This window comes from Neophocaena asiaeorientalis, unplaced genomic scaffold, assembly GCF_003031525.2.
Source record: "Neophocaena asiaeorientalis asiaeorientalis breed wild unplaced genomic scaffold, Neophocaena_asiaeorientalis_V1.1 scaffold239, whole genome shotgun sequence".
Taxonomy (NCBI): domain Eukaryota; kingdom Metazoa; phylum Chordata; class Mammalia; order Artiodactyla; family Phocoenidae; genus Neophocaena; species Neophocaena asiaeorientalis.
Window position 1 is genome coordinate 73,948 of NW_020175103.1, and position 22,497 is coordinate 96,444.

The 22,497-nt window shown below is 45.3% G+C and overlaps 1 protein-coding gene and 1 pseudogene across 1 annotated transcript; one reads left to right on the top strand and one right to left on the bottom strand.

Annotated features, from left to right (window-relative positions):
* The first annotated feature begins 1,073 nt into the window (after window positions 1-1,073).
* On the top strand, window positions 1,074-1,810 carry LOC112412598 (ras-related protein Rab-9A-like; annotated as a pseudogene).
* A 9,781-nt stretch (window positions 1,811-11,591) lies between these two features.
* TRIM15 (tripartite motif containing 15) lies at window positions 11,592-20,655 on the bottom strand. Its single transcript, XM_024764287.1, has 7 exons — window positions 20,287-20,655; window positions 18,285-18,380; window positions 15,492-15,722; window positions 14,705-14,727; window positions 13,335-13,450; window positions 12,955-12,987; window positions 11,592-12,109 (listed from the first exon to the last, which is right to left on the bottom strand). The coding sequence occupies exons 1-7, from the start codon at window positions 20,653-20,655 to the stop codon at window positions 11,592-11,594; spliced, it is 1,386 nt and encodes a 461-aa protein (XP_024620055.1).
* Window positions 20,656-22,497: the final 1,842 nt, after the last annotated feature.

Here is a 22,497-nt window from a genome sequence, read left to right on the forward strand (position 1 = left end):
TTTAAGTAAAAATAAGACACATTTTTCATTTTCACCAAGAACTTTCTTGAACAACGTATTCATCAACTGAACGAACTTTTTGGCCAACGTAGTACTTGAATATGTTCATTACCATGTGTATGTCCAAGCGATTTACACCATGAGGTAAACCATGATTAATTTTACTTCTCATACAGGTTTTCCTTCATATTTAAAATTTTTTTTTCTTTTTTTAAAAAAATTTACTTTTGGCTGTGTTGGGTCTTGGTTGCTGCGCGGGCTTTCACTAGTTGCAGCGAGCGGTGGCTACTCTTTGGTTGCGGCTCATGGCCTTCTCATTGCGGCGACTTCTCTTGTTGTGGAACACGGGCCCTAGGCGCGCGGGCTTCAGTAGTTGTGGCTCACAGGCTCTAGAGCACAGGCTCAGTAGTTGTGGCGCACGGGCTTAGTTGCTCTGCGGCACGTGGGATCTTCCCAGACCAGGGCTCGAACCCGTGTGCCCTGCGTTGGCAGGCAGATTCTTAACCACTGGGCCACCAGGGAAGTCCCTTCCTTCATAATTTGATGTCTGAAAACAATCCTGTACACGCCTTGTCTTAATATACCTCCAATTAGTCACTATTATCGTTGTTCTACGGACTTAATGCTTCCTTCTGCTTCTCACACGTTCATCCGTGCCCCTTCTTATGGCTGCCTCTTGCATCCCCGCACCCCCCCCCCCACTTCCTCCTGGGTTTAACTTCCCTCTTCCTGAGAGGGAAATGTGAGGAGATCTCTCAGCAAAGGTTTGTGGTAAACTACCTTTTTTTCTCTGAATTTCATTTCCTCCTCATTCTGGAGCTAGAATTTAACTGAGAACGGAAATTTAGTTTAATGGCAATTCTTTCAGAAGTTCGAGGGTCAGCAGTGCCACCGACGCGTCCTGCCTGCCGGGTCCTTGACCGGACAGGAGCTCCCAGGCTTCCTCCGTGTGGCCGCGAGAAACTCCCTGCACTCCTATAATGAGCCCGGCACAGTGGTGAACCGCTTTCCCTGTTGTCCGTGTCCAGGTGAATCTTCCAGACAGTCCTAGAGATAATGATGTTTGAACTGAACAATTAAAGGTTCTGAAATCAGAGATCTTGAGATTAATAATAGCAGGAAAATCATCGCTTTTTAAAGTAATTCTCCTTGGAGATGGTGGAGTTGGAAGAGTTCTCGAATGAACAGATATGTGACTAATAAGGTTTGATACCCAGCTCTTCCATACAATAGGTGTGGAGTTTTTAAGTAAAGATTTGGAGGTGGATGGACATTTTGTTACCATGCAGATTTGGGACACGTCCGGTCAAGAGCGATTCAGAAGCCTAAGGACGCCATTTTACAGAGGTTCTGACTGTCGCCTGCGTTGATGATTCTCAAAGCTTCCAGAACTTGAGTAACTGGAAAAAAGAATTCATATGCGGATGTGAAAGAGCCCGAAAGCTTTCCTTTTGTGATTTTGGGTAACGAGGTTGACATCAGAGAGCGGCAGGTGTCTGCAGAAGAAGCACAAGCCTGGTGCAGGGACAACGGCGACTATTCTTACTTTGCAACAAGTGCAAAAGATGCCACGAATGTCGCAGCGGCCTTTGAGGAAGCAGTTCGGAGATTGCTTGCTACCGAGGATAGGTCAGATCGCTTGATGCAGACAGACACGGTCGGTCTGCATCGAAAGCCCAAGCCCAGCACCTCTTACTAGTGAAGTTAGAGAGGTTGCCTGTGCGATCTAACCAGCTCACGTACATGCACAGATAAGTACAGGGTGGAGAAGAGAATTAGCGTTTGCAGCAATGGATCATGTACTCATGAAATTAAAACTAACCATATTGCTGCCTTGTTGGTGGCAGAAGGGACACATCCATTCACAGGAGAAGCTACTTACTCAGTAACGGCACCTTACATTTATAAATTGTTAACGGTTGTCAAATAATGTTTAAATGTGCATGTTACAGAGCTAATAAATGAGATGACCAAGGCTTTATAATTAAAACAAAACACTTGAGTATTCTAGAAGTTACTGTCTTTTCCGCGGGAAAATGGAGAACTACTTTTTCTATGTGTATATTTTTATGCAATTAGCATTCTGTTTCTGGTTCAGAGAAAACGTGTCCTAAAGCAATGTTAGATATTAAAGATTAAAACCCAATGCGTTTGCACTGTAAAAAAAAAAGAAGAAGAAGAAGAAGGTCGAGAGTCTATTTCATGGCCTCCGTTGTTGCTGTTGAGAAGTCTGCTTACGGTTGACTTGCTCCTTGGGACGTCTTCTCCTTGCTACTTTTCAGATTTTTCTGTCTTTCTTTTGTTCAGTTTCTGTGTCTAGGGGTAAGTTTGTCATTATTTATCCTGTTCAGTACCTGTGTTTCTTGAATCTATGCTTGCTACCTCTTATCAGTTCTGGAAAACTGAGACTCAGTGTCTCCTAAAATGCTGCTTCTCTCAATTTTCTCTCGTCTCTCCTCCTGGAACTCCGGTAAGTCATACTTTGGAGCTTCACGTTCCATTCTTCAGGTGTCTTAATTTTTCTCTGCTTTTCCATTTCATTATCTCTCTGTCATTTACATTTATTTCCTCAGTTCATAAACTGTCTCTGCATCTGCATTTAATCTATTGTTTGACCAAGTCAATAAGACTATTTTCATTTATATTTTTATGTCTAGTTCTACTTGGTTCTTAGCACTAGATTTTCGTGTTCTTTTCTTTCCTTTTCTTTCTTTAATCATTTAAAAATTCCCATTTTTAGTCTCTTTTAGATTGTTCTATAGTTGAAGTTCTTGGGGTTGTACTCCTCCAGTTTGTGTCTTCCGGTGTGGAAGGGGATCATTTCTTCATGTGTTTTTAGTAACTTTTTTTGAGCTCCTCTTCAGCAGGGCTTTTTGAGAGCATTCTGTGCAGTGCTTCAGCCAGGGAACCCAGATGTAATACCGGTCTAATACCATTTTATATTTATTTTTTGGCTTGGGGGTTCGTATCCCACAAACGAAAACATTATCCATACATTAGGCCAGGGATTCTGTTTCTCAGAAGGATTCGCAGGAAAAGCTCCCCTCCTATCTCCTGTGCCACTGGGTGGTTTTCCCCCAACTTAGCCTTTCTCGGAATGTGCATTCCTCACAGGGACCTGGCTGTATTCCAGTCTCAGTCTCGATTCTCACAGCCACTCAGGATTTAAAGAGTAAAAAAAAAATTCCTTGAGTAGGTCAGTGTACTCATCCGTTTTCTTGTGAAACTGAAAAAAAAAAAAAAATTCTGACCACTCATAGTGCCGCTGGCGGAAATGTAATTGTTTTTTAACGTGATAGTTAGCTTACAATATGGTGAAGCTCAGGGCAAGTTATACTCATCAGCTATAAATTTAAGATGAAAATTTCAAAAACTCCCATAGCAAACCTGCAGTGCCTCTGTGAATTTACCCCAGAAGATAGCATAACAAGGAACGTGATGTGATCCTGGTGCATGCTTCAGGAGGAGAGAATGAGGCCTTTGAGGAAAACATAGCCCCTGATAGCTCTTGACCTTCTTGGGGGAAAAAAAAAAAGAGGAACCCCCCGCCCCGGGGTCTCATTTATTGGAGGAAATAGCCGTTTTCTGATTTCTTTAATTTTCTGTATTTATGTATTTTGCCTTATCTGTAAGAGGACATCCTTAGATTCTGCCTGAAGATAGAAACCTGGATCTGATCATCCCTTGAGGCTCTTCCCAGCTCCAAGATTTTAAGTCATTGTTAGCAGCAGCAGCAGCATTGTTGATACTTGACTGCACCAGGCAATGTGCTCGGCACTTCTACATGTATTGTCTCATTTATTCCTGATAACAATCCTAAGCTGGCTTCTTGTTCCCAGTTTTCAGACCAGGAGTCTAGAAGCTCAGGGAGATTAAAGTCTCACCACTAAAGGTCACACAACTAAAACCTGAGTCAGGGTATGAATCAAGGTCTTCCTGTTTCTAGAGCCCATGGTTTTCACTGAGCACAAAGGTGTGAGGTCATTGCTTTCCCAAGAGACCTAGAAGGAAGTATCTGAAATTAGTCCCCATTCCTATGAGATACAAGGTGATACTTAGAGGGTAGAAGCAGTACTCACTCTTCACTCCCTTAGATGGACAGCTCCCTGAGGAGAGGAGGTAAGTCACGAGGTCTCAGAGTTAGAAGGGATCCCATTGCTCTTTGGGCCCTGGGAAAATTGGATGATTTTTCCAAGGTCAAGGTCATTGACTGAGCCAAGATCAGAACAGTAGGCATTCCCATCTCCAGGGGGGCACCTTGACTTGTTTGCATTCACTGTTTCTTCTGCATAGTTCTTAGAGCCACTCACCCAGTCTCAGAATCCCTGTACAAAGAGACTGCTGTGAGGGGATGGTGCTGGTGGCAATGGCTTTATTGTGATCATAAGGATGATTAGCTCTTGTGTCTTCTCTCTAATGGCGGTGGGAGAGAATTTACAAAAATAATATTCACTGGTGATAGCCCCGTAGTCCCCAATTAAAGATAATCTACACGGCAGTTCTCATTAGTTTAATTTTTTTGTTCTTCTGTGAATTAGAATACACTTTTTTTTTTTAAATTGCCTACTCTGACCCCCGGCAGTGAAGCTGCACTTCTTTATGAATTCAGGGGACATCCAGCCCTAGAGATGCAGGAAAGTTGGCCGTGATCAGAGGCCACTCCTGGCTCCATTCCTACCTTCACCCGTGGCTCTGAGTGTCTGAGGTTCTAGTTCTGCTACCTCGGTTATGTTTGTCTTAGAGTGCTGGACTTATCCCAAGTTTTGGACTTTGACCACAGACTTCTTTATCACACATGAGAAAAAGAAAGGATAATTGAAGATTTCCTTACTTCTATTGATAAATAGGTTCTGTTTGGTGCACATTTGAGTGGTTTATGCCAGTGTAATTCTGACTCTGCAGACCAGTCATCTGAGACATCAATCACTGAGCTTCCTTCCAGGGTCTCATTCTAAGGGAATTTGCCCCAACTTCACGAGCAACCTTAGCTGCCTGCTAAATGCCAAGCGCTGTACCAGGCCTATTACATGTTGTGATATTGTGATTTATAGGAAATATGTAGGGCTTCCCTGGTGGCACAGTGGTTAAGAATCTGCCTGCCAATGCAGGAGACACAGGTTCGAGCCCTGGCCCGGGAAGATCCCACATGCCGTGGAGCAATTAAGCCCGTGTGCCACAACTACTGAGCCTGCATGCCACAACTACTGAAGCCCGCGTGCCTAGAGCCTGTGCTGCAACAAGAGAAGCCACCGCAATGAGAAGCCCGTGCACCGCAATGAAGAGTAGCCCCCGCTCTCCACAACTAGAGAAAGCCCGCGTGCAGCAACGAAGACCCAACACAGCCAAAAATAAATAAATAAATACACTTATTTAAAAACAAATATATATATATATATATATATATTTGGTCATTCAGATGTATTTCTCATATATGTTTGGTCTTTGTACACAGTTTCTGGCTCACAGCTCCCTAAACCCTCAGAATTTCCTGAAGGATAAAAACAATGGTAGCATCTTTTGTTATAATATTTGATCTTTTGTCCTCAGTTCCTGAAAATGCTTCAGAGCCATAAAGGTGAAATGGATGGCTTGTTATGAATAACAAGCGGCTTTATGTTAATGAGGTGACCTTTGGAAATCAACTAAGGATTGGGGCTGGTTGCCAGGGAAACCAACCAGGAAAAGGGGTGGAACTTTCAGTCTCTTCCCCTGATTTCCAGGGAGGGGAGAGGGCCTAGAGGTTGAATTGATCACCAATGGCCAGTGAGTTAATCAATTGTGCCTGTGTGATGAAGCCTCCATAAAAACCCAAAAGGGAGGGAGTTCGGAGAGCTTCCAGGTGGGGAACAAGAATGCTTCCATGTGCCACTGTGCTGGGCCCCAAACTCCACAAGAACAGAAGCCCCTTTGTCCGAGACCTCACCCTATGTATCTCTTCATCTGGATATTGATTCATGCCCTTTAATATCCTTTGTAATAAATCAGTAATCTAGTGAGTGAGCAGATTTCCTGAGTTCTGTGAGCCACACTAGAACGTTGATTGAACCCAAGGATGGGGTCGTGGGAACCTCTGATTTATAGCCAGTGGGTCAGATGTACAGGTAACAACCTGGACTTGCAACTGGCCTCTGAAGTGGAGGATGGTCCTGTGGGACTGAATCCCTAACCTGTGGAATCTGATGCTATCTCCAGGTAGATAGTGTCAGAATTGAGCTGACTTGTAGGACACGCGGCTAGTGTCCAGAGAATTGCTGGTGATGTGGGGAAACCATCCCATCCCCCCGCTGCTGCCCCACATTGGAATTGGGTTCCAGAACCATAGTACGTTGATAATCCATTTAAAACTCATAATAATCTGATAGAACAGGTTTTTGGTTTTTTTATTTAAATCTCTTTTTCACTTGAGGAGACTAAGATTCAGAGGCATTAAGTAACTTACCAGGTACCTTGGCCACAACTATTGGCCCTGAGATGGATATCTTATCAAGTGTCATCCAGACACACTGGCTAGTGACTTGCAACCTGGCACAAAAATCAGCACTGAGCCAATCAAAAGCCTTTCTCTGGAATTTGGAGTTGGAATAGCTACGGTAGGTTCTGAAGGGTGAGAGTTGTGATCTTGTGGTGGTGAAAAAGACCTTAAAAACATAAATCACAAAGTGAAAATTTATGAAATTTATTACAAAATTCGAGATTTTAACCTAATGAATAACACCATTATCAAAGTTAACAAATGAGTCGTATTTTCAAGTCTAAAATGAGCAGGTTAATGTCTAAATATGCAAGAAATTCCTGGAAGTCAACAAAAGGAAGATGGAAAACTGAATAATGAGTGAAAGACAGATAGAAAATTCCAGAAGATATGCACCCTCACGGGAAGTCAGAAAAAAATAAAAATAAAACAGTAGTGAGAGATCACTTTACAGTCAGCAGGTTTCCAGAAATTAGCAAGTTTGATAGTACCTATTGTTGAGGTGAGGTGGGGTGTTACCGAGTCCAAGCTCCCGCTCACCACCCCCACTACAGGCCGAGGAATCAGGAGGCGAGGTGTTGAGGCAAAGAATACAGCTATTCGGAAAGCCGGCAGACTGAGAAGACGGCAGACTAGTGTCTCTGATAAACCATCTTATCGGGGTCTGGATGCCAGTTTCTTTTATAGAATCAGAGAGGGAAGTAAAGCAAAAAGGCAAAATAGAGAGGGAGAGGCAGTGAGGAAGTAAAGTAAAAAGGGCCATCAGTCTTGTGAAACGTGTCCTGGAATGGCCAGCCTCGGTGAGGGGATGTGTTAATTTCAGCCATTTACAGGTGGGCAGGGTCAGATTGTCTCCTTGTGAGCTGAACAAAGGCACTTTAAGTGTCAGACAGAGGAGCAGGGTTCCCTGAGTCAGGCCATTATGTGTGTAAGTCAAAGAAACAGATCCAACATGGAGTCTGATTTAGCTCTTCCCTGTTACAGGGGAGCAGAAATCTCAGAGCCCCTCTGGCGGAAGTGTAAATGGATATAGCCATTCTGGGGAGCAATTTGGTGGTAATTAAGGAAATTAAGTGTGCACATACCAGCCATCCTCTCCTGGGCTGTATCTTAGGCTCTTACACGGGGAAGAGTATTAGGCTGTTCATCACAGCATTGCATTTTCTCCCCCCGGCCCCCCCCCACCGCCGCCACACTGCGAGGCATGTGGGAAATTAGTTCCCTGACCAGGGATCCAACCCGTGCCCCCTGCAGTGGAAGCACAGAGGCTTAACCACTGGGCCACCAGGGAAGTCCATCACAGCATTGCTTGTTGTCATAGGCAGATGGAGGTAACCCAGAAGCCCTTTGCCAAAAGAAAATATAATAAAATGCGGTGATGTGTATTGTAGAATACGATTCTGCAATAAGAAGCTATAAACCAGATGTATATACAGCAACACAATTAGATCTTAAAAATAATGGTACTGGGTTTTAAAAAGTAAGAAACAGATCTAGTGCCGTACTATTTATATATTCAAAGATCCCTCTGTATCCAAGGATACATGGAAAACACTAGAGAGTAGCTGCCTGCAGGGGTGAGGACAATGTGAATGAGAAATAAAAGAGAAAATATAAATAAAACAAGAAGACCTTGCATGGGCTGATGATTACGTACCTAGAATGAAGGTGTATTATTGAGTTAACTCTAAACTGGAAGCCAGAATAAAAGAAAGAACTGAAATGAGCAGGAAAATAAAGGGCACGAGTAAAGCCAGCAAGCCTGCCCATAGACTGAAAAATGCGCTCCACACGCAGAGCCAAGCAAGTGGACCAGAGATGATGCATTGCCGTGGCTCCAGTTCCCATCACATCCAGCCTGCTTTAATCACCATTCTTGGGCTTCGGAGAGATGTCCCTCAAGTTCCCTATAATCACCCCTCTGGTCCTCTAAGGCACCTCAAGTGTATGTAATCCAGCAGACTGGCAGCTCTTATGAGGGCTCTCTCTCTCTCTCTCTCATTTTTTTTTTTTTGTGGTACGCGGGCCTCTCACTGTTGTGGCCTCTCCCGTTGCGGAGCACAGGCTCCGGACGCGCAGGCTCAGCGGCCATGGCTCACGGGCCCAGCCGCTCCGCGGCATGTGTGATCTTCCTGGACTGGGGCACGAACCCGTGTCCCCTGCATCGGCAGGCAGACTCTCAACCACTGCGCTACCAGGGAAGCCCTCTCTGTCATTTTTTTTCATCCCAATCTCCCAATTCATCGCCCCCCCCCACACACACACCCCTTTCCCCCTTGGTATCCATACATTTGTTCTCTACATCTATGTCTTTATTTCTGCTTTGCAAATAAGATCATCTTTACCATTTTTCTAGATTCCACATATATGCGTTAATATATGATATTTGTTTTTCTCTTCCTGACTTACCTCTCTCTGTATGACAGTCTCTAGGTCCATCCACGTCTCTGCAAATGATACAGTTTCGTTCCTTTTTATGGCCAAGTTATATTCCATTATATATATGTACCACATCTTCAGAATGACCATCATCAAAAAATCTACAGACAGTAAATGCTGGAGAGGGTGTGGAGAAAAGGGGACCCTCTTATACTGTTGGTGGGAACGTAAATTGATACAGCCGCTATGGAGAACAGTATGGAGGTTCCCTAAGAAACTAAAAATAGGACTGCCGTATGACCCAGCAATCCCACTCCTGGGCATATACCCAGAGAAAACACAATTCAAAAGCATAATTCAAAAATATACACACACCCTAATGTTCATTGCAGCACTATTTACAATAGCCAGGACATGGAAGCAACCTAAATGTCCACCAACAGAGGAGTGGATAAAGAAGATGTGGGATCTCTTTTTGCCTCCTGCCCAGTAGTGGACAGAACACATCACTCTCACATTCCCAGAAAACATCAGTGCTAACAGAAGTATTGAGATCAACAGAGATCGTGCTGAGGAACCTGTAGGGGAGATACAAGGACGGATTTACAGCACAAACACTGCAACACAGATATCCTCAGACTCTCCAGGGGGGCCACAAAATGGATTATTTTCCTCCAGGCAGCTCTCAGTCCTCATTCTTGGGTCTTGGCTACTCCTAAACCTTCCCCTCAGGCTTCTAAATTCACTTTTATTTATACAGGGCAATTTTATTTTGACCCAGAGCCTCTAAATGTGCATATCCACGCCCCTATGTTTCCTGGACCACCCTAAAATGAGAAGTACTAGAGGCTTGGAAATACAGTGTAAGTCGTTCATTTGTTTTTTCTCTTTCATACTCAACCAAAAAGTCTTGTCTGACGAAAACACTAGCTCAGAGCAGAGAAAATGAAACAAAGCCCCATCATGACCTGTCTGTTTGGAAAGTCTGAGCTTCTTCGTAAGGTCACTGGACTGAGGCACCGAGGACCAGGATTCCACTTCCTGAAGATTACAAAGACCAGCTGGGAAACCTGTCAGACAAGTTCCTTAAACCTGTGCCAGTTTTCTCAACCACAGAACGAGAAAAACAAAGTAAGTCCTCTGTATTTCACAGGTTCGTTAAAAGGTTCAAAGGAAGATGTGTATTTTTGAAAAATAACTTTTGACTTGGGTAATGTTTGACAAGTGTTAAAATGAGGCACGCGCTGCATATCGTTTTTCTTTGAGGGGGAGGATTGCGAAGAGTATTTATGGTATAATCGCATATCTGTTAAAAAAAAAAAGCTAAATACACTTGTCTACAAAACTGGCAGGATAAACAGAAATGTTTTACCAGTGGTTATCTACAAGATGTGATAAGAGTAAGTGAATTGGAGAGAGGGACTTTTAACTCTTTGAAAATGTTTGAATCTTTTTAAAACCAGGAGTACAGTATATACTACTTTTATAATAAACATTAGGCAAAACTACTACTGTTACTACTACTACTAGGTTGGACTACCAAACAATTTGATTTTTTTCTGGGTTAAACACAGCATGGTTCTGCCTGTCACACAAGGTGACAGAAGAAACCCTAATACCTCTGGCTTCGTTTGTATCAAGGACTTCTATTTGCTCAGTTAAATTAGGGGTAATTATTCACATCCCAGTGATTCGTATTACAATTTTGTAATGAAATTCACATATGGTACCTGCCCTTAGAGTATCTTTAAGCCATCTGACCCCACACTTCAGGAGCAGGGCTCATACTATACAAAAGGTAATCGTGCACATAGATCTATACTAGAGGGAACCTGACTGGGGATGAATGTAGATTTTTTTGGAGTTTGGGGTGGGGGGGTGGGAATGTAAGTGTTACACTTGAAAGAGAGCTAGAATCAGAAAGGGTGGAGGTGGTGTGAGAATCATCATTACAGAGATTCATACTTTGTGAAGGTATTTTAATGTGTGGTTAGTTTCTGTGTCCAATAATAGTAACAACAGTAGCAATAATAAATATTTAAGAGGTTAGTTAAGAACTGAACACAAGCCTCGTTTTATTGAAGAATGGGATCTGGCCAGACTGCCCTCGGGCAAGTCCTGAGTAAAAGAACAGGCAGGATGTGTCTGGGTCACAGAGATTGCACTGGCTTTAAACCTTTCCTTCAGCCCCATCAGCACTGATTAGACACATGAAACGCAGGAGCCTGGGTGGGTGGCGCACTTAATGAGGACATTCTCTATGAGAAAGAGAAACGAGCGGAAAGGAAGGTGACCTGGGTCCACCCAGGGCTGGATGAAGAGGCCCTAAGGTCTGTAAAGGCGGAAGTATCTCCATGTGTAAACCCAAGTAAAAACAGGCAACTGAAAAAATTAGTGCAAACTCCACAAAATGCTGCTTTTTCCCATGACGGTTATTCTGAAGCTTTAAACAGTTTTTAGATTTTTTTCCTCTTAAAAACCTACTGGCTCCCCAGCTTTGCTGGTGTCCTGGGCACAGTCTCGCCTGCCTCTGGTTCTCCACTCGGAGGTGCACAGAAAGCGGGAGCATCAGCAGAGGGGACCAGGAACGTCAGGGAGTTGAAGGACATAAGATAAATAAAGTGAAAGAATTACAAAGCCACAGGGACGGAGATCCTGTGTCCTCCCGCAGTCTTGGGCACGACGCCCAGGGGTTGGAGCTGGATCCCCGGGCGCTGCACCGCCCTTCGGACGCTCAGCCTCAGCCTTTCAAAGTAAGGCAAGAACCTTTTTTCCAGACAGCGAAGAAAGGATAGACTTTGCCGGAGAAGGAGGCGGTGAAGGTGAAGATGGGCTCCTGGGTCTCGGCGTTGAGCAGGGCCAGGTGCCCCGCCTCGTAGTCCAGGGAGACGCCCACGAGGCGCGGGATCTCGCTCAGCGGCAGGTCGGTGCCCGGCGAGGTGGTGGCCCAGCACTGCTGGTGGGAGAGGATCACCGCCCAGACGCCCTCCTCGGCGCTCAGACCCTGCTTCCCTTTCCTCCTCACCTCCTCCCCGACCACCCCCACCGTGCAGCCGCCGCCGTCCCCCAGCTGCACCTCCACCTGCCAGCGGTGGCGCCCCGAGGAGAAGCTGGGGGAGCCCAGCACCACCGGGAGACCCTCGAAGCGCAGGCGGCTGTCGGGCAGGTTCTGCTTCCACCGGGTGTACTTCACAGACTTCCTGTCCTCGGAGAGGACCAGGCCCTGGCTGGCGGTCTGAGGGTCCAGAGTGACAACCCCTATTGGGAGGAAGGCGTGGCCATCAACAGAGCTGGCAGCACAAAAAATGCCCCTAGAGCACGTGTGCTGTGAGTGCGAGGCAGAAGGAGCACCGGCCTTGTGCAGCCTGCCATTGTCCCGGCTTCTCAGAACCTCAGTTCCCCCTTTTGTTCCAGGAGGCAGAAGATGACAGCTCTACCTGACCCGCAAGTGGTGCTGTGCTATAAGGCTTTGCTTCTCAAAGTAAGGTCCATGGACCAGGGGCATCCGCTGTTCCTGGGAGCTTGTTAGAAATGCAGAATCTTGGGCCCCATCCCAGGCCTAATGAATCAGAATCCACATTTTAACAAGATCCGCAGGTGAGTTTTCTGCACATTAATTTGAGAAGCAGAATGAGGTGATGTTTTGGGAATAGTTTCTAAATTAAGCACCAATTTAAAAGTAAATGCTATTTTAAAAATTGTTCAGTATTTGTCCAAGTCAATAAAGAGTCCAGCACAATGCTGGACAAAAAATAACAAGCACTTGATAAATATTTTTGAATAAATAATATCTATACAAGTAACTAATATTAATTGAGCACTTACTATGTGCCAGGTTTCATACTAAGCTTTTTGCATACATGAATTCATTTATCTTCAGCTACTTGTGGGGTGGTACTATTATATTTTCTATTTTATAGATAAAGAAACTGGGACAAAGAGGCTTAATGACTTGTTAGTGTCTCATAACGAGCAAAGAGAACCCAAGCAATCGGGCTCCAGAGTTCATATCTTTAATTGCTCTGTTTGCTGCCTTGGATTGAAAGGATGAATTCACAAACAGATAAAGGAAAGAATGGCTCCCGAAGCCCCCAAGTGTTTACCTGTATCTGTTTCCAGATGATGCACCAAGTTTTCTGAGGGAAGCAAAAATAGAAAGATCTGTGACTTATTATTTCTTATAGGGACCCAAAAGGGTGGTGTGGTCTGGGAACAATGTGACATCAGGGACAGGAGAAGGCTTGGCTTCTGCTATGAAAGAGATGTAGTCCTCACCTTCCTGCCTCTCAGTGCAGTGCCCGTCCTTGGGGAGAGGAGGTGCTCGAGGGAATGGTCTCCCTGGGCAGAGGGGGATCATAAAGGAGGGCCTAAGAGATGGAAGATGTCTTGAGCCAGGTTTGGAAGGTGGGGAAAGATGGAGCTGGATGGAAGGCAGATGGGCAACTGATGGGAATGGGGAGAGCTGCTGCCCCTTCCTGTTTACCTGAGAACGCCCTCATCATCTCTGGGAGGGTGAGTATTTTCCTGTGGAGATCGCGGATCTTTTCGACAAGGTCAGGAGAAATGGCCTCTGGACTCACAAAAGTCTTCATCTCATACCTGCAGACAAATTGGTAACCAGTTAGGTTCTGATTCCAAAAATAATGTTTGGGTCATCCAGACCCAATGAGGCTAAAATCAGACTAAAGAATCTTGGCATCTGTGGTGAATAATTAGATTGAGTATCATCCCTTTATCTTTGCTGGAAATGTGTAGCTACTAAAGCAAGAGCATTTCAGCTAGACCTAAGAGGAACAAATGGTAACCACTCAAGAATTAGAGGTAGGTGCTTTAAGAGAATGGACCTGTGGGGACCAAAAGGGAAGAGATCATTAGCCTCTAGAGGGCGGTACAGTACCATTTGAAAAACAGCCTCACACAGTCTTTCTAATTTGTTGTGCTGTTCAGTACAAAGGGAAAGGGATTGTGCAGGGATGAAAAAAGGAGATGAAAGAAATCCTATACTGCAGTGAAAAAGCCCTCAATTCTGATTCCAGCTCAGTCTTTGCTTGTCAGTCTCTGTGTGACCTGGAGCAAGCACTTCGCCTCTAGGTTTTAGTTTCTTCATCCGACCAGAAGACCTTGAAGGTCCTTCTAGATCTAAATCTCTGACACTCTTTGAAAGTATGTTTAGAGAACTTCCCGATTCATGGACAGCTGAGTTCAGCCCCCCTACACATACATGGGCACACAGTATATGAGAAGTCTTCCCTAGCTGCTGTGTCTCTGCTCAGCCCACGGCAGACTGCTGATGCTTAGAAAAGAAAGGAGCCCTGCTATTAGTAATGCCTCTTAGCTGCTGGTTGCTGTGCTTTTATTGTAGCATTTGCAATTTTGAAGAAATGGGAAAGTTGAGTGGGAAAAATGATTGAAAGAACAGACTGGTCTTCCCAAGTTTTGTGCTTATCATATCTATACAATATATTTCCCCTTAGGCTATTTATTTATTTATTATTTTTTTTAGACTGACATTTTAAACGGTGTTAAATACTGACTTAAGCACTAATAATTTCAGGGATTAATAAAATGTTCCTGGATCAGCCTAACGTAATTATTATTTATAACTTCACTTCTCAGGGAAAAAAGTGCGTCCCCAATACCAAACAATCAGTTTTAAAAGAAACCTTAGAATACAAACCTTAGTAAATTGGGGCTGTTTATGTATGAGTGGATGAGAGAGTGTATCTGTCGGAGTGCTTTTGCTTTTCTGAGTAGCCACCTGTGGGGGCGGGGTGGGGGGAGTCAGTGAGTGCCCCTCCCCCTTTGGTCTCAAGGTCAAGTGTAAAGCAGGTGGGACTGGGCAGTGGGCCCTACCTGCTCTGGTTGACTCTGACATCCTACAAAAGAAAAAGATACACTTAGTTTCCATACATCCTTCCCATCAGGGATTCTGTACATCCTTTCTTCCTTAGCATATCAGCTCAAAACTCTCCTCCTCCAGAGAGGTGATCTTTCTAATTACCTACTCATCAGACTGTTCATTTACATCATGCTTCCGTACTAATGTGGGACTGTGTTGTCAGTTCATCTGAGCTGCTTTCTCTGTCTCAGCCTCATCCTAGGAGTGTGTTCTGCCTCCAACAATTAGGAGATGGTGGTTAGCAGGGACCAGGCCTTCAGTTATCAGCCAGACCTGATGTGAAACAGGATAATATAATGATAATCACAACAGGCACTGTTTACTGAGTCCTTTCAGTGAACCAGAGACTACGCTAAACATTTTGCATGAATTTGTTTTTTCATGGTCTTTGCAACAACCCTATGAGGGAGGTGCTATGATTATCCCCATGTTTAGAGAGGTTACAAGATTTGCCAATGTCACACAGCTAGATGAGCTGACACTCAAGCCCTTGACTACAAAGTTCACTCCAAAGCCCTTGGTGTGACCATGGTGCGTGACATGGGAAAGTCATCCAACCTTTTTGGGACTACATCTCTGTAACCTCTCTGGGCCGAAGGAACCCAATAATCAGTCCCTCTCATTAGAAGTAATCTCTGCTTCCCTTTCCTATCTTTCTCCAGCATCTTCCAGCCCCCAGTATGGTGTTCCCTTCCTGTGGACTCCCTCTGCTTTCCCATGAGCTGGTGGGCTGTCTCTCACTTGTAGAAGCTCACTTGCTGGTTGCTGACACTTCTCCTCCAGCTCTTTGACCTGGGCTCCAAGCCGGGCGACTTCCTCAGAGAGCTTCGAGATATACTCATCCCTCTCCTTCCAGATCTGCTGCTCCAGCTCCGTCAGCCTGGCCAGCAGGAGATGCTGATATTCCCCCAGCTCCTGCTGCAACCTCTCAAAAGCTGCTTCCACCTGCTGCTTCTTGCTTTCAATCTGAGTCTACGAGGGGTAGAAAGACAGGCCTGGTTAGGGAGAAGCTCACAGAGCTGGGTTCCCAGAGGACCATCTATGAACTTGATTAAAAGGGATAAGGAGTAACTAGTTCCAAGATTCATTCTCCTAAATAATACTGTGGTGCAAGGAGGTAGGTGTCACGATAAACTTACCAACGATGAGGGCGATGCTCTTGTCTCACCTAGAGATTCTAATTATAACGCACATTATACTCTCAGAGCCATGTTGAACTTTTCAAACATCCTTCCACATCTGCAATACCATCCTAACCCTCCCATACCATCCCTAGAGTCAGGTGGAGATGATCTCTTAGAGAGCAATTGAAGCGAAAGGAAGCTGTGATTAGAGCATGGTGTGGCATTGTTCTTAGCCACCGAGGTCGCCATCTACAGGGCATATTTTGATGGGAGTTGAGGGATGCTGGAGACATCTTCCTGTCCCCAAACTCTGTCTCCTTGGTCAAGGGACCAGAAACTCCCACACTGTGGATTTCCTCCCGGAAAATTTTGTAGCACGAGAGAAGAGATGGGCGGGAGGCAGATATCGCCTCACCATCAAACTACTGTCCTCGGGGTCAGCCTTGTGGTCAGTACTGGAATGCAGACACTGATATACACTTTCTGGCCCCAAGCTTCCTATCTGAAGGCAATGCTTTCAGGCGGACAGACTGTAATGGGAAGAGCAATGGATAAGGGTCAAGAGACCCAGGTTCTAGCCATTTCATTATGAGACGGCTTTGCCGTCTGACCTTGGGAGCAGCACTTTTCTGGACATCAGTTTTCTGCTCTGAAAAATAATGGCTGGCAAGACGGATCCGGGATTAGAAGATGTCAGAACCACTTCCCGCTTTCATGTTCTGGGATTCTATAACCTTGACCCCAAATGCCCTTCTGCCGAGGCAGGGAGGTGAATAAGAACAGTCAGCCCATTCTTCCCAGCTCGGCAACGGATACTAGACAACAAGCTTCCCCAGAGTCTGTTAAGAAAACCCCTAGATGGGTATTTCCAAGTGGGAGAAATGGGTAAATTGTTTTTGTTTAAATAAAGTGAATTTTAAAAACAAGTAAAGTGTCAAATAACTTGATTCTGAAGTTTGACTACACAGGTAGACTTATGAAATGCATTTTTGAGCACTAAACGGAGCATGGACATAATTTTCAAATACTATTTGAAAATTATTATTTTCAAATAATAATTAAATTAAGTTATTAAATTAAATTACTATTTTCAAATAATATTATTTAACACTTAATATTTCAGAAAACATTATTTAACATTGCAAGGTTTTAGGCCTAAAAAATGTGCCATTAACTTTATGAAATCCTACAGGTCATATTTTCTCAGCACTGGGAATAATAATTTAAAAAACCATCAGTTAATGTATAACCAATAAATACTACCTAGCTGTATGAAAATTGAACTTAGGATCATTTTAAATAGCTACTGCATTAGACAGAAAATCCAAACTGAGATTACTTTTACAGAATCAAAGAAGTGCTAAGGAGGAAGCATTGAAACTAGAGACTAAAGACTAAATTCACCTAATTCTACCAAAACTACCTTAATGTTACAGGAAACAATGTATACATATGTGAAAACATCATGGTGCACACCTTAAGCATATGCATTTTTATTTCTCAATTATACCTTAATAAAACTGGAGTTGGGGGAGAAAAATGCACCCTTACAAGAAAGGAAAGAAAGACAGTAATTCTGGCCATGTACATGTGTTATTCATTAGAGTGGAGGATTATCACTTCAGAAATTTGTGCAAAACATAAAAACACTTTCAAGAATTAAGAAAATAGTTACACTCTACAAATAACGACGTTATCATATGATATATGGGGGGGAGTGGTGTTCTAAATGAAGAAAATCAGGATTTCTTACAAGACACTGTTCTGTCACAAATGTCTGTGTGAAATATTTTACTCATGGATGCTAGGTGGATATTTGATGTTTTAGAACAAAATTATATATATTCCCAAAAGTCATTTAATGCAGACAACTAAAAACTCTCAAAAGTTACAAGAATCCTTAAAACGTCCAACAGAGCTGATGGGAAAATTTGGGAACTTCTTAGGACCAGAAGTAAACAAGAGAAGGATCCAGAGGAGTGATCAAACTGAGAAGCCAGTGTTCCTTCCAGATACTGGCTGATCACATGGCCTCACTGCTGTTTGGACCATCCACCCTGCCTGCTTGGAACAAAGAAAGAAAGGCGCTGACTGGAGACATCCCAGATGTGGGATCCCCAAAAGTGAGAACCGCAAGGAAAGCTCACAAGAAAATAAGCTAACAGGATGAAGGGTCAGAAGAAATTAAACATCACCTAAACTTCAGATATTAGAAATATGTTTAAAAGGTTTAAAGACAATGGGAATAATAGGAAAAATAATTAATTTGAAAGAGAAAAAAAAAAGAAAACTGAAAAAGCATATTTGGAAAACAACCAAATAGAAATCAAACAGTTGAAAATTAATTAAAAAGAAAAGAAAAAAAAAGAAAACCCCCAAAGGAGAAGGTGGCCAATAATGTGGCCTTTACCAGGAGCACTTGGAGCTTCCGGTCATCCCGGCTCTTCATGTCTTCAACGTCATCTCTCTCCATTCTCAGGGCTTCCAGCCGACTCCTGAGACGGTCCTGTGGAGAGAAGAGTGGGCAGAAAGAGGTGGCTTAATTCATAATTCAACTCACAGGTATTAATTGTCTACCATGTTCCAGGCACACCGTTAAGTGCTGAGGAATTCAAAGGTGAAAAAGGCCCAGTTCCTGTCCCTACGAGACCACCATCGGGACTTGCTGGCGGTCCAGTGGTTAGGACATGGTGCTCTCACTGCCCGGGCCCTGGGTTCGATCCCTGGTCGGGGAACTAAGATCTCACAAGCTGCACAGCACGGCCAAAAAATAAAATAAATAAACAAATAAAAATAAATAAATTAGAAAAAAAAAAGACCACCCTCTAGAGATGGAGTCGGTCACAAGTGATTAAAATACAAATGGACAGGGTTTCCCTGGTGGCGCAGTGGCTGAGAATCTGCCTGCCAATGCAGGGAACACAGGTTCGAGCCCTGGTCTGGGAGGATCCCACATGCCGTGGAGCAACTAGGCCCGTGAGCCACACTACTGAGCCTGCGCGTCTGGAGCTTGTGCTCCGCAACAAGAGAGGCCGCGACAGTGAGAGGCCCGCGCACCGCAATGAAGAGTGGGCCCCGCTCGCCACAACTAGAGAAAGCCCTCGCACAGAAACGAAGACCCAACACAGCCATAAATAAATAAATAAATAAAATTAAAAAGAAAAGAAAAGAAACTCGTTTAAAAAAAAATACAAACGGACAGATGCAATAATCAAGGTGTGCACACAGTGAGATGGGAGCACAGTGGAGGGGACACTTCTGCCTGTAGGGACAAGGGAAATTTGTCGAAAGCAGAAACCGGTTACAGTGGACCTTGAAAGATAAATTTCCAGTTGGGTAAGAGACGGGGAGGAGCGTACTTAATGCTTCTGAACTGTACACTTAAAAATTGGTAAAATGGCTAAAAAAAAAAAAGAGTCAGGAGAGAGGAGAGCTTTCCAGGAGGAAGGAACTGCATGTGAAAAATATTAGAAGCAGGAAAGAATGTTAAAAAAAAAGAAGCAGGAAAGAGTGTTAATTCAACAAACAGCAGGTACATAACGGTCAGTTTGTCTGGACACATGGTGCCCGGGCAGGGTGGCTGACAGATAAAGGCAGGATCCCGACTCCAAGTGGCCTTGGATGCCTTGCTAAAGACTTGAGATTTCTTTGGGCAGTAGGGATCCACGGAATGATTGTGAGCAGGGCAGCGACATTACGGGCTTTGTGTTTTGGGAGGCTCTGCCTCGCAGCAGATTGGAGGGTGAGGGGAAAGGTAAGAATGCAGACAGGGACCTTGTTGGAGCCTCTGGGTGACAGATGGTGAGAGCCTGGATTCGGCAGTGGGGGAAATGCAGAGGGAAAGATGAGAGATATTTCTGCGGAGGCCACTTCCAGACCTGGTGACTGAGTGACAAGAGAGAGATCTGAGTGGCAGACAGGAGTGCATAATGTCCCCAAGACCAGATGGGCTGCTGTACTGCCACACCTCCCTTTCTCAAAAAGAAGAGCAGTGCTTGTTGGATGCCTTCCCCATCCCTGTCTTCCCTCTGAGCTCCGGCAGTCAGGGCCTTGCTAGACCCCATATCCAGTCTGGATCCAGGGAGACAAAGGCCACCCTGCCCATGACCTGCAGGACAGCCTGCTCTCCTTCCTTCCCTAAAGAGTGAAGCCATGGCTACAATTCTCTGTGCTCCATCACCACAAGGTCTTCTCGGGGCTGGAGCTGAATTTCCCCAAGACGTGAAAGGCCACGCACCCAAGTGGAAGGAACCACGTCCCCCTCAGTCTGAGACTGCCCCAGGGTCCCAACAGCCTTGGGGTCCCCTGATGTGGAAGCTGTGCCCTTCATGAAGATCCCCGCCCTATTCCCTTCACCACCTTGGGGTACTGTCCTGCCTCAAACAGCCCCAAGCTGACCCTACTTTTCTTACCCGGTAGGGCTGGATGGCCTCGTGCAGGAGGCCCACAACGTGGGCCTGGTGGGAGGGACCCTCCCGGCAGAACACACAGAGGAATTTGGCATCATTCTCGCAGAAGAAGTAGATCTTCTCACCATGCTCCTCGCAGTAAGTCTCCTCCAGAGGGCCCAGGGGCACGGGGACCAAGAGGGTCTCGGTCTGCTTCTTCTCCTTGCAGAGGGGACAGAGCAGGACCCTGCCGGAGGGCTGGGCACCCATCTGGGAGGGTGGGGGGAGACAGTGCCAGCAGAAGGTGTGTCCACAGGTGGCGGTCACTGCATCCTCCAGGGGCCCTTTGCACTCAGAACAGGGGGCCCCTTTGTGGGAGGGGGTGGAGGGCATCATGGTGCCTTCCCCAGCCCGTCCATTGAGGCTTCTGTCTCAGTCCACATGAATCCTCTTTCCCTGAAATGGAGTCACTTTTACGAGTCACAGAGGGAAAGGAATGATAGGCTGAGAGAGGGGAAGTCAGGAGTGTCTGGACAGAGAAGCCACCTGGCTCCACCTCTTGTGCTTCCCAGAGTCCTGGCCACCACCTATCAGCTGAGTGGGTCCAAACTCCAGGGCATCTCAAATTACCCAGCATTTTCCGACAGTGGCCCCGTCATCCAGTTCTCCACTCCTTCTGATCCTTCCGGCTCCTGGGGTGGGGAGCAGAGTATGCCATGAGGTCACAGGGAGATGGGGTTTCCTGGAACCCCTCCCTTGACCACAGTGGGGTGGCGGGAATTGGGGAGGAGACGCTGCTTCCTGTCTGGCTGAGCAGGTGGGAGCCATAACTTCTGGCTTTGAGGTATGCACACAGCGGCAAAGCCCAGCCGGAGTGGGAGATGCTGACTTCCGGGAGACTCTGTTCCGGGGGCTCTGCTCAGATGCCACAGGTGTGATGGTCACTCACCGGGTCCCTTCCTCCGCCCTCCTTTCCTTGTCTCAGCTCCTCGACTCTGGCTGGTCTCTCCTAAACTCCTACCCCCCACCACCTCCCAGTGCCAGTGTCCCCACTGGAGTTTGGGTAACATTGTACTTCAATTTTAGTTTTTAACTGCAGCGGGGAGAAGGCGAGAAAGCATAACACAATGTTGATATAATTTAGAAAACTCTGTTAATCAAAAAGATAAACAGGTTCAACCACGTTTATCTAAGGCTTAGTATTTTCATATTATTACATCCAATCTGAAAACAGTGCTTGGGGGCAGGTGATGATTACAGGAAATGTAAACTGAAAGGTAAAGTGACTTCCCCAAGGTCACAGAGCTAGAAAGTTGCAAGGCTAGGGTCAATCCAAGCCTCCTGGCTTCCAGCCCGTGCCCTTCCTGAACTGCCAGCCAAGACAATGATCAAACAGCCATGGTTCTTCATCCACTCACCTTCATCTGTGGATAAAACCAAGGAAATCTCCTTCCATTCTCCCACTGGATGATCAGCACCCCACCGTGTTTCGCTCCCTTTCCACTCCAACTATTTTGTACATCACCTCCCCTCTGCCCCAAAGAGTGCAGCCCCTGGAGCTGCACTGTCCAGCACAAGAGCCTCCAACTGCACGAGGCTGCTGAACACTGAGATGTGGCTGGTCCCGTATGTGTAAAATATGCCCCTTCTTAAAGACTTAACACCAAATAAAAAGGGTGTAAAATGTCTCATGACTAATTTTTTCTGATTACATATTGATACTACTTGGGGCTAAATAAAATATTAGTTAATTTCACTTTTTGCTTTTTAAAATATGGCTACTGGGAATCTTTTAATTGTACACGTGGCTCACATTGTATTTCTGTTGGACAGCACGGCTCAGAGACTCACAGATCTGAGTGTAAATTATGGCCTCCCACCTCCCTACCTGTGTGCCTTGAGCAAGCTAAGTAACCTGGCTGAGCCCAGCTAATATCTTAATAGCACCAAGGTTACAGAGCAGACAGGAGGAATAAATAAGATCATATGTTTAAATCGCTTATGTTAGCGTGAGGAACATGGCCATCGTAAATTAATGATGGCTGCTGTTATCTTTCTTTCTCCTCCCCCAGACAGAATACATTCCAACCCCTTTGGAAGCCTATGGCAGGCCGGTTGGTGAAGCTGCTTGTGCCCTGTCTCACCACCCCTGCCCTGGGCACAGCGCCTTATCTGGGTCCCCACACTCCCCTGGGTCGGCTGATACCTCCAATCTCCCTGGAGACAGCTGGTCAT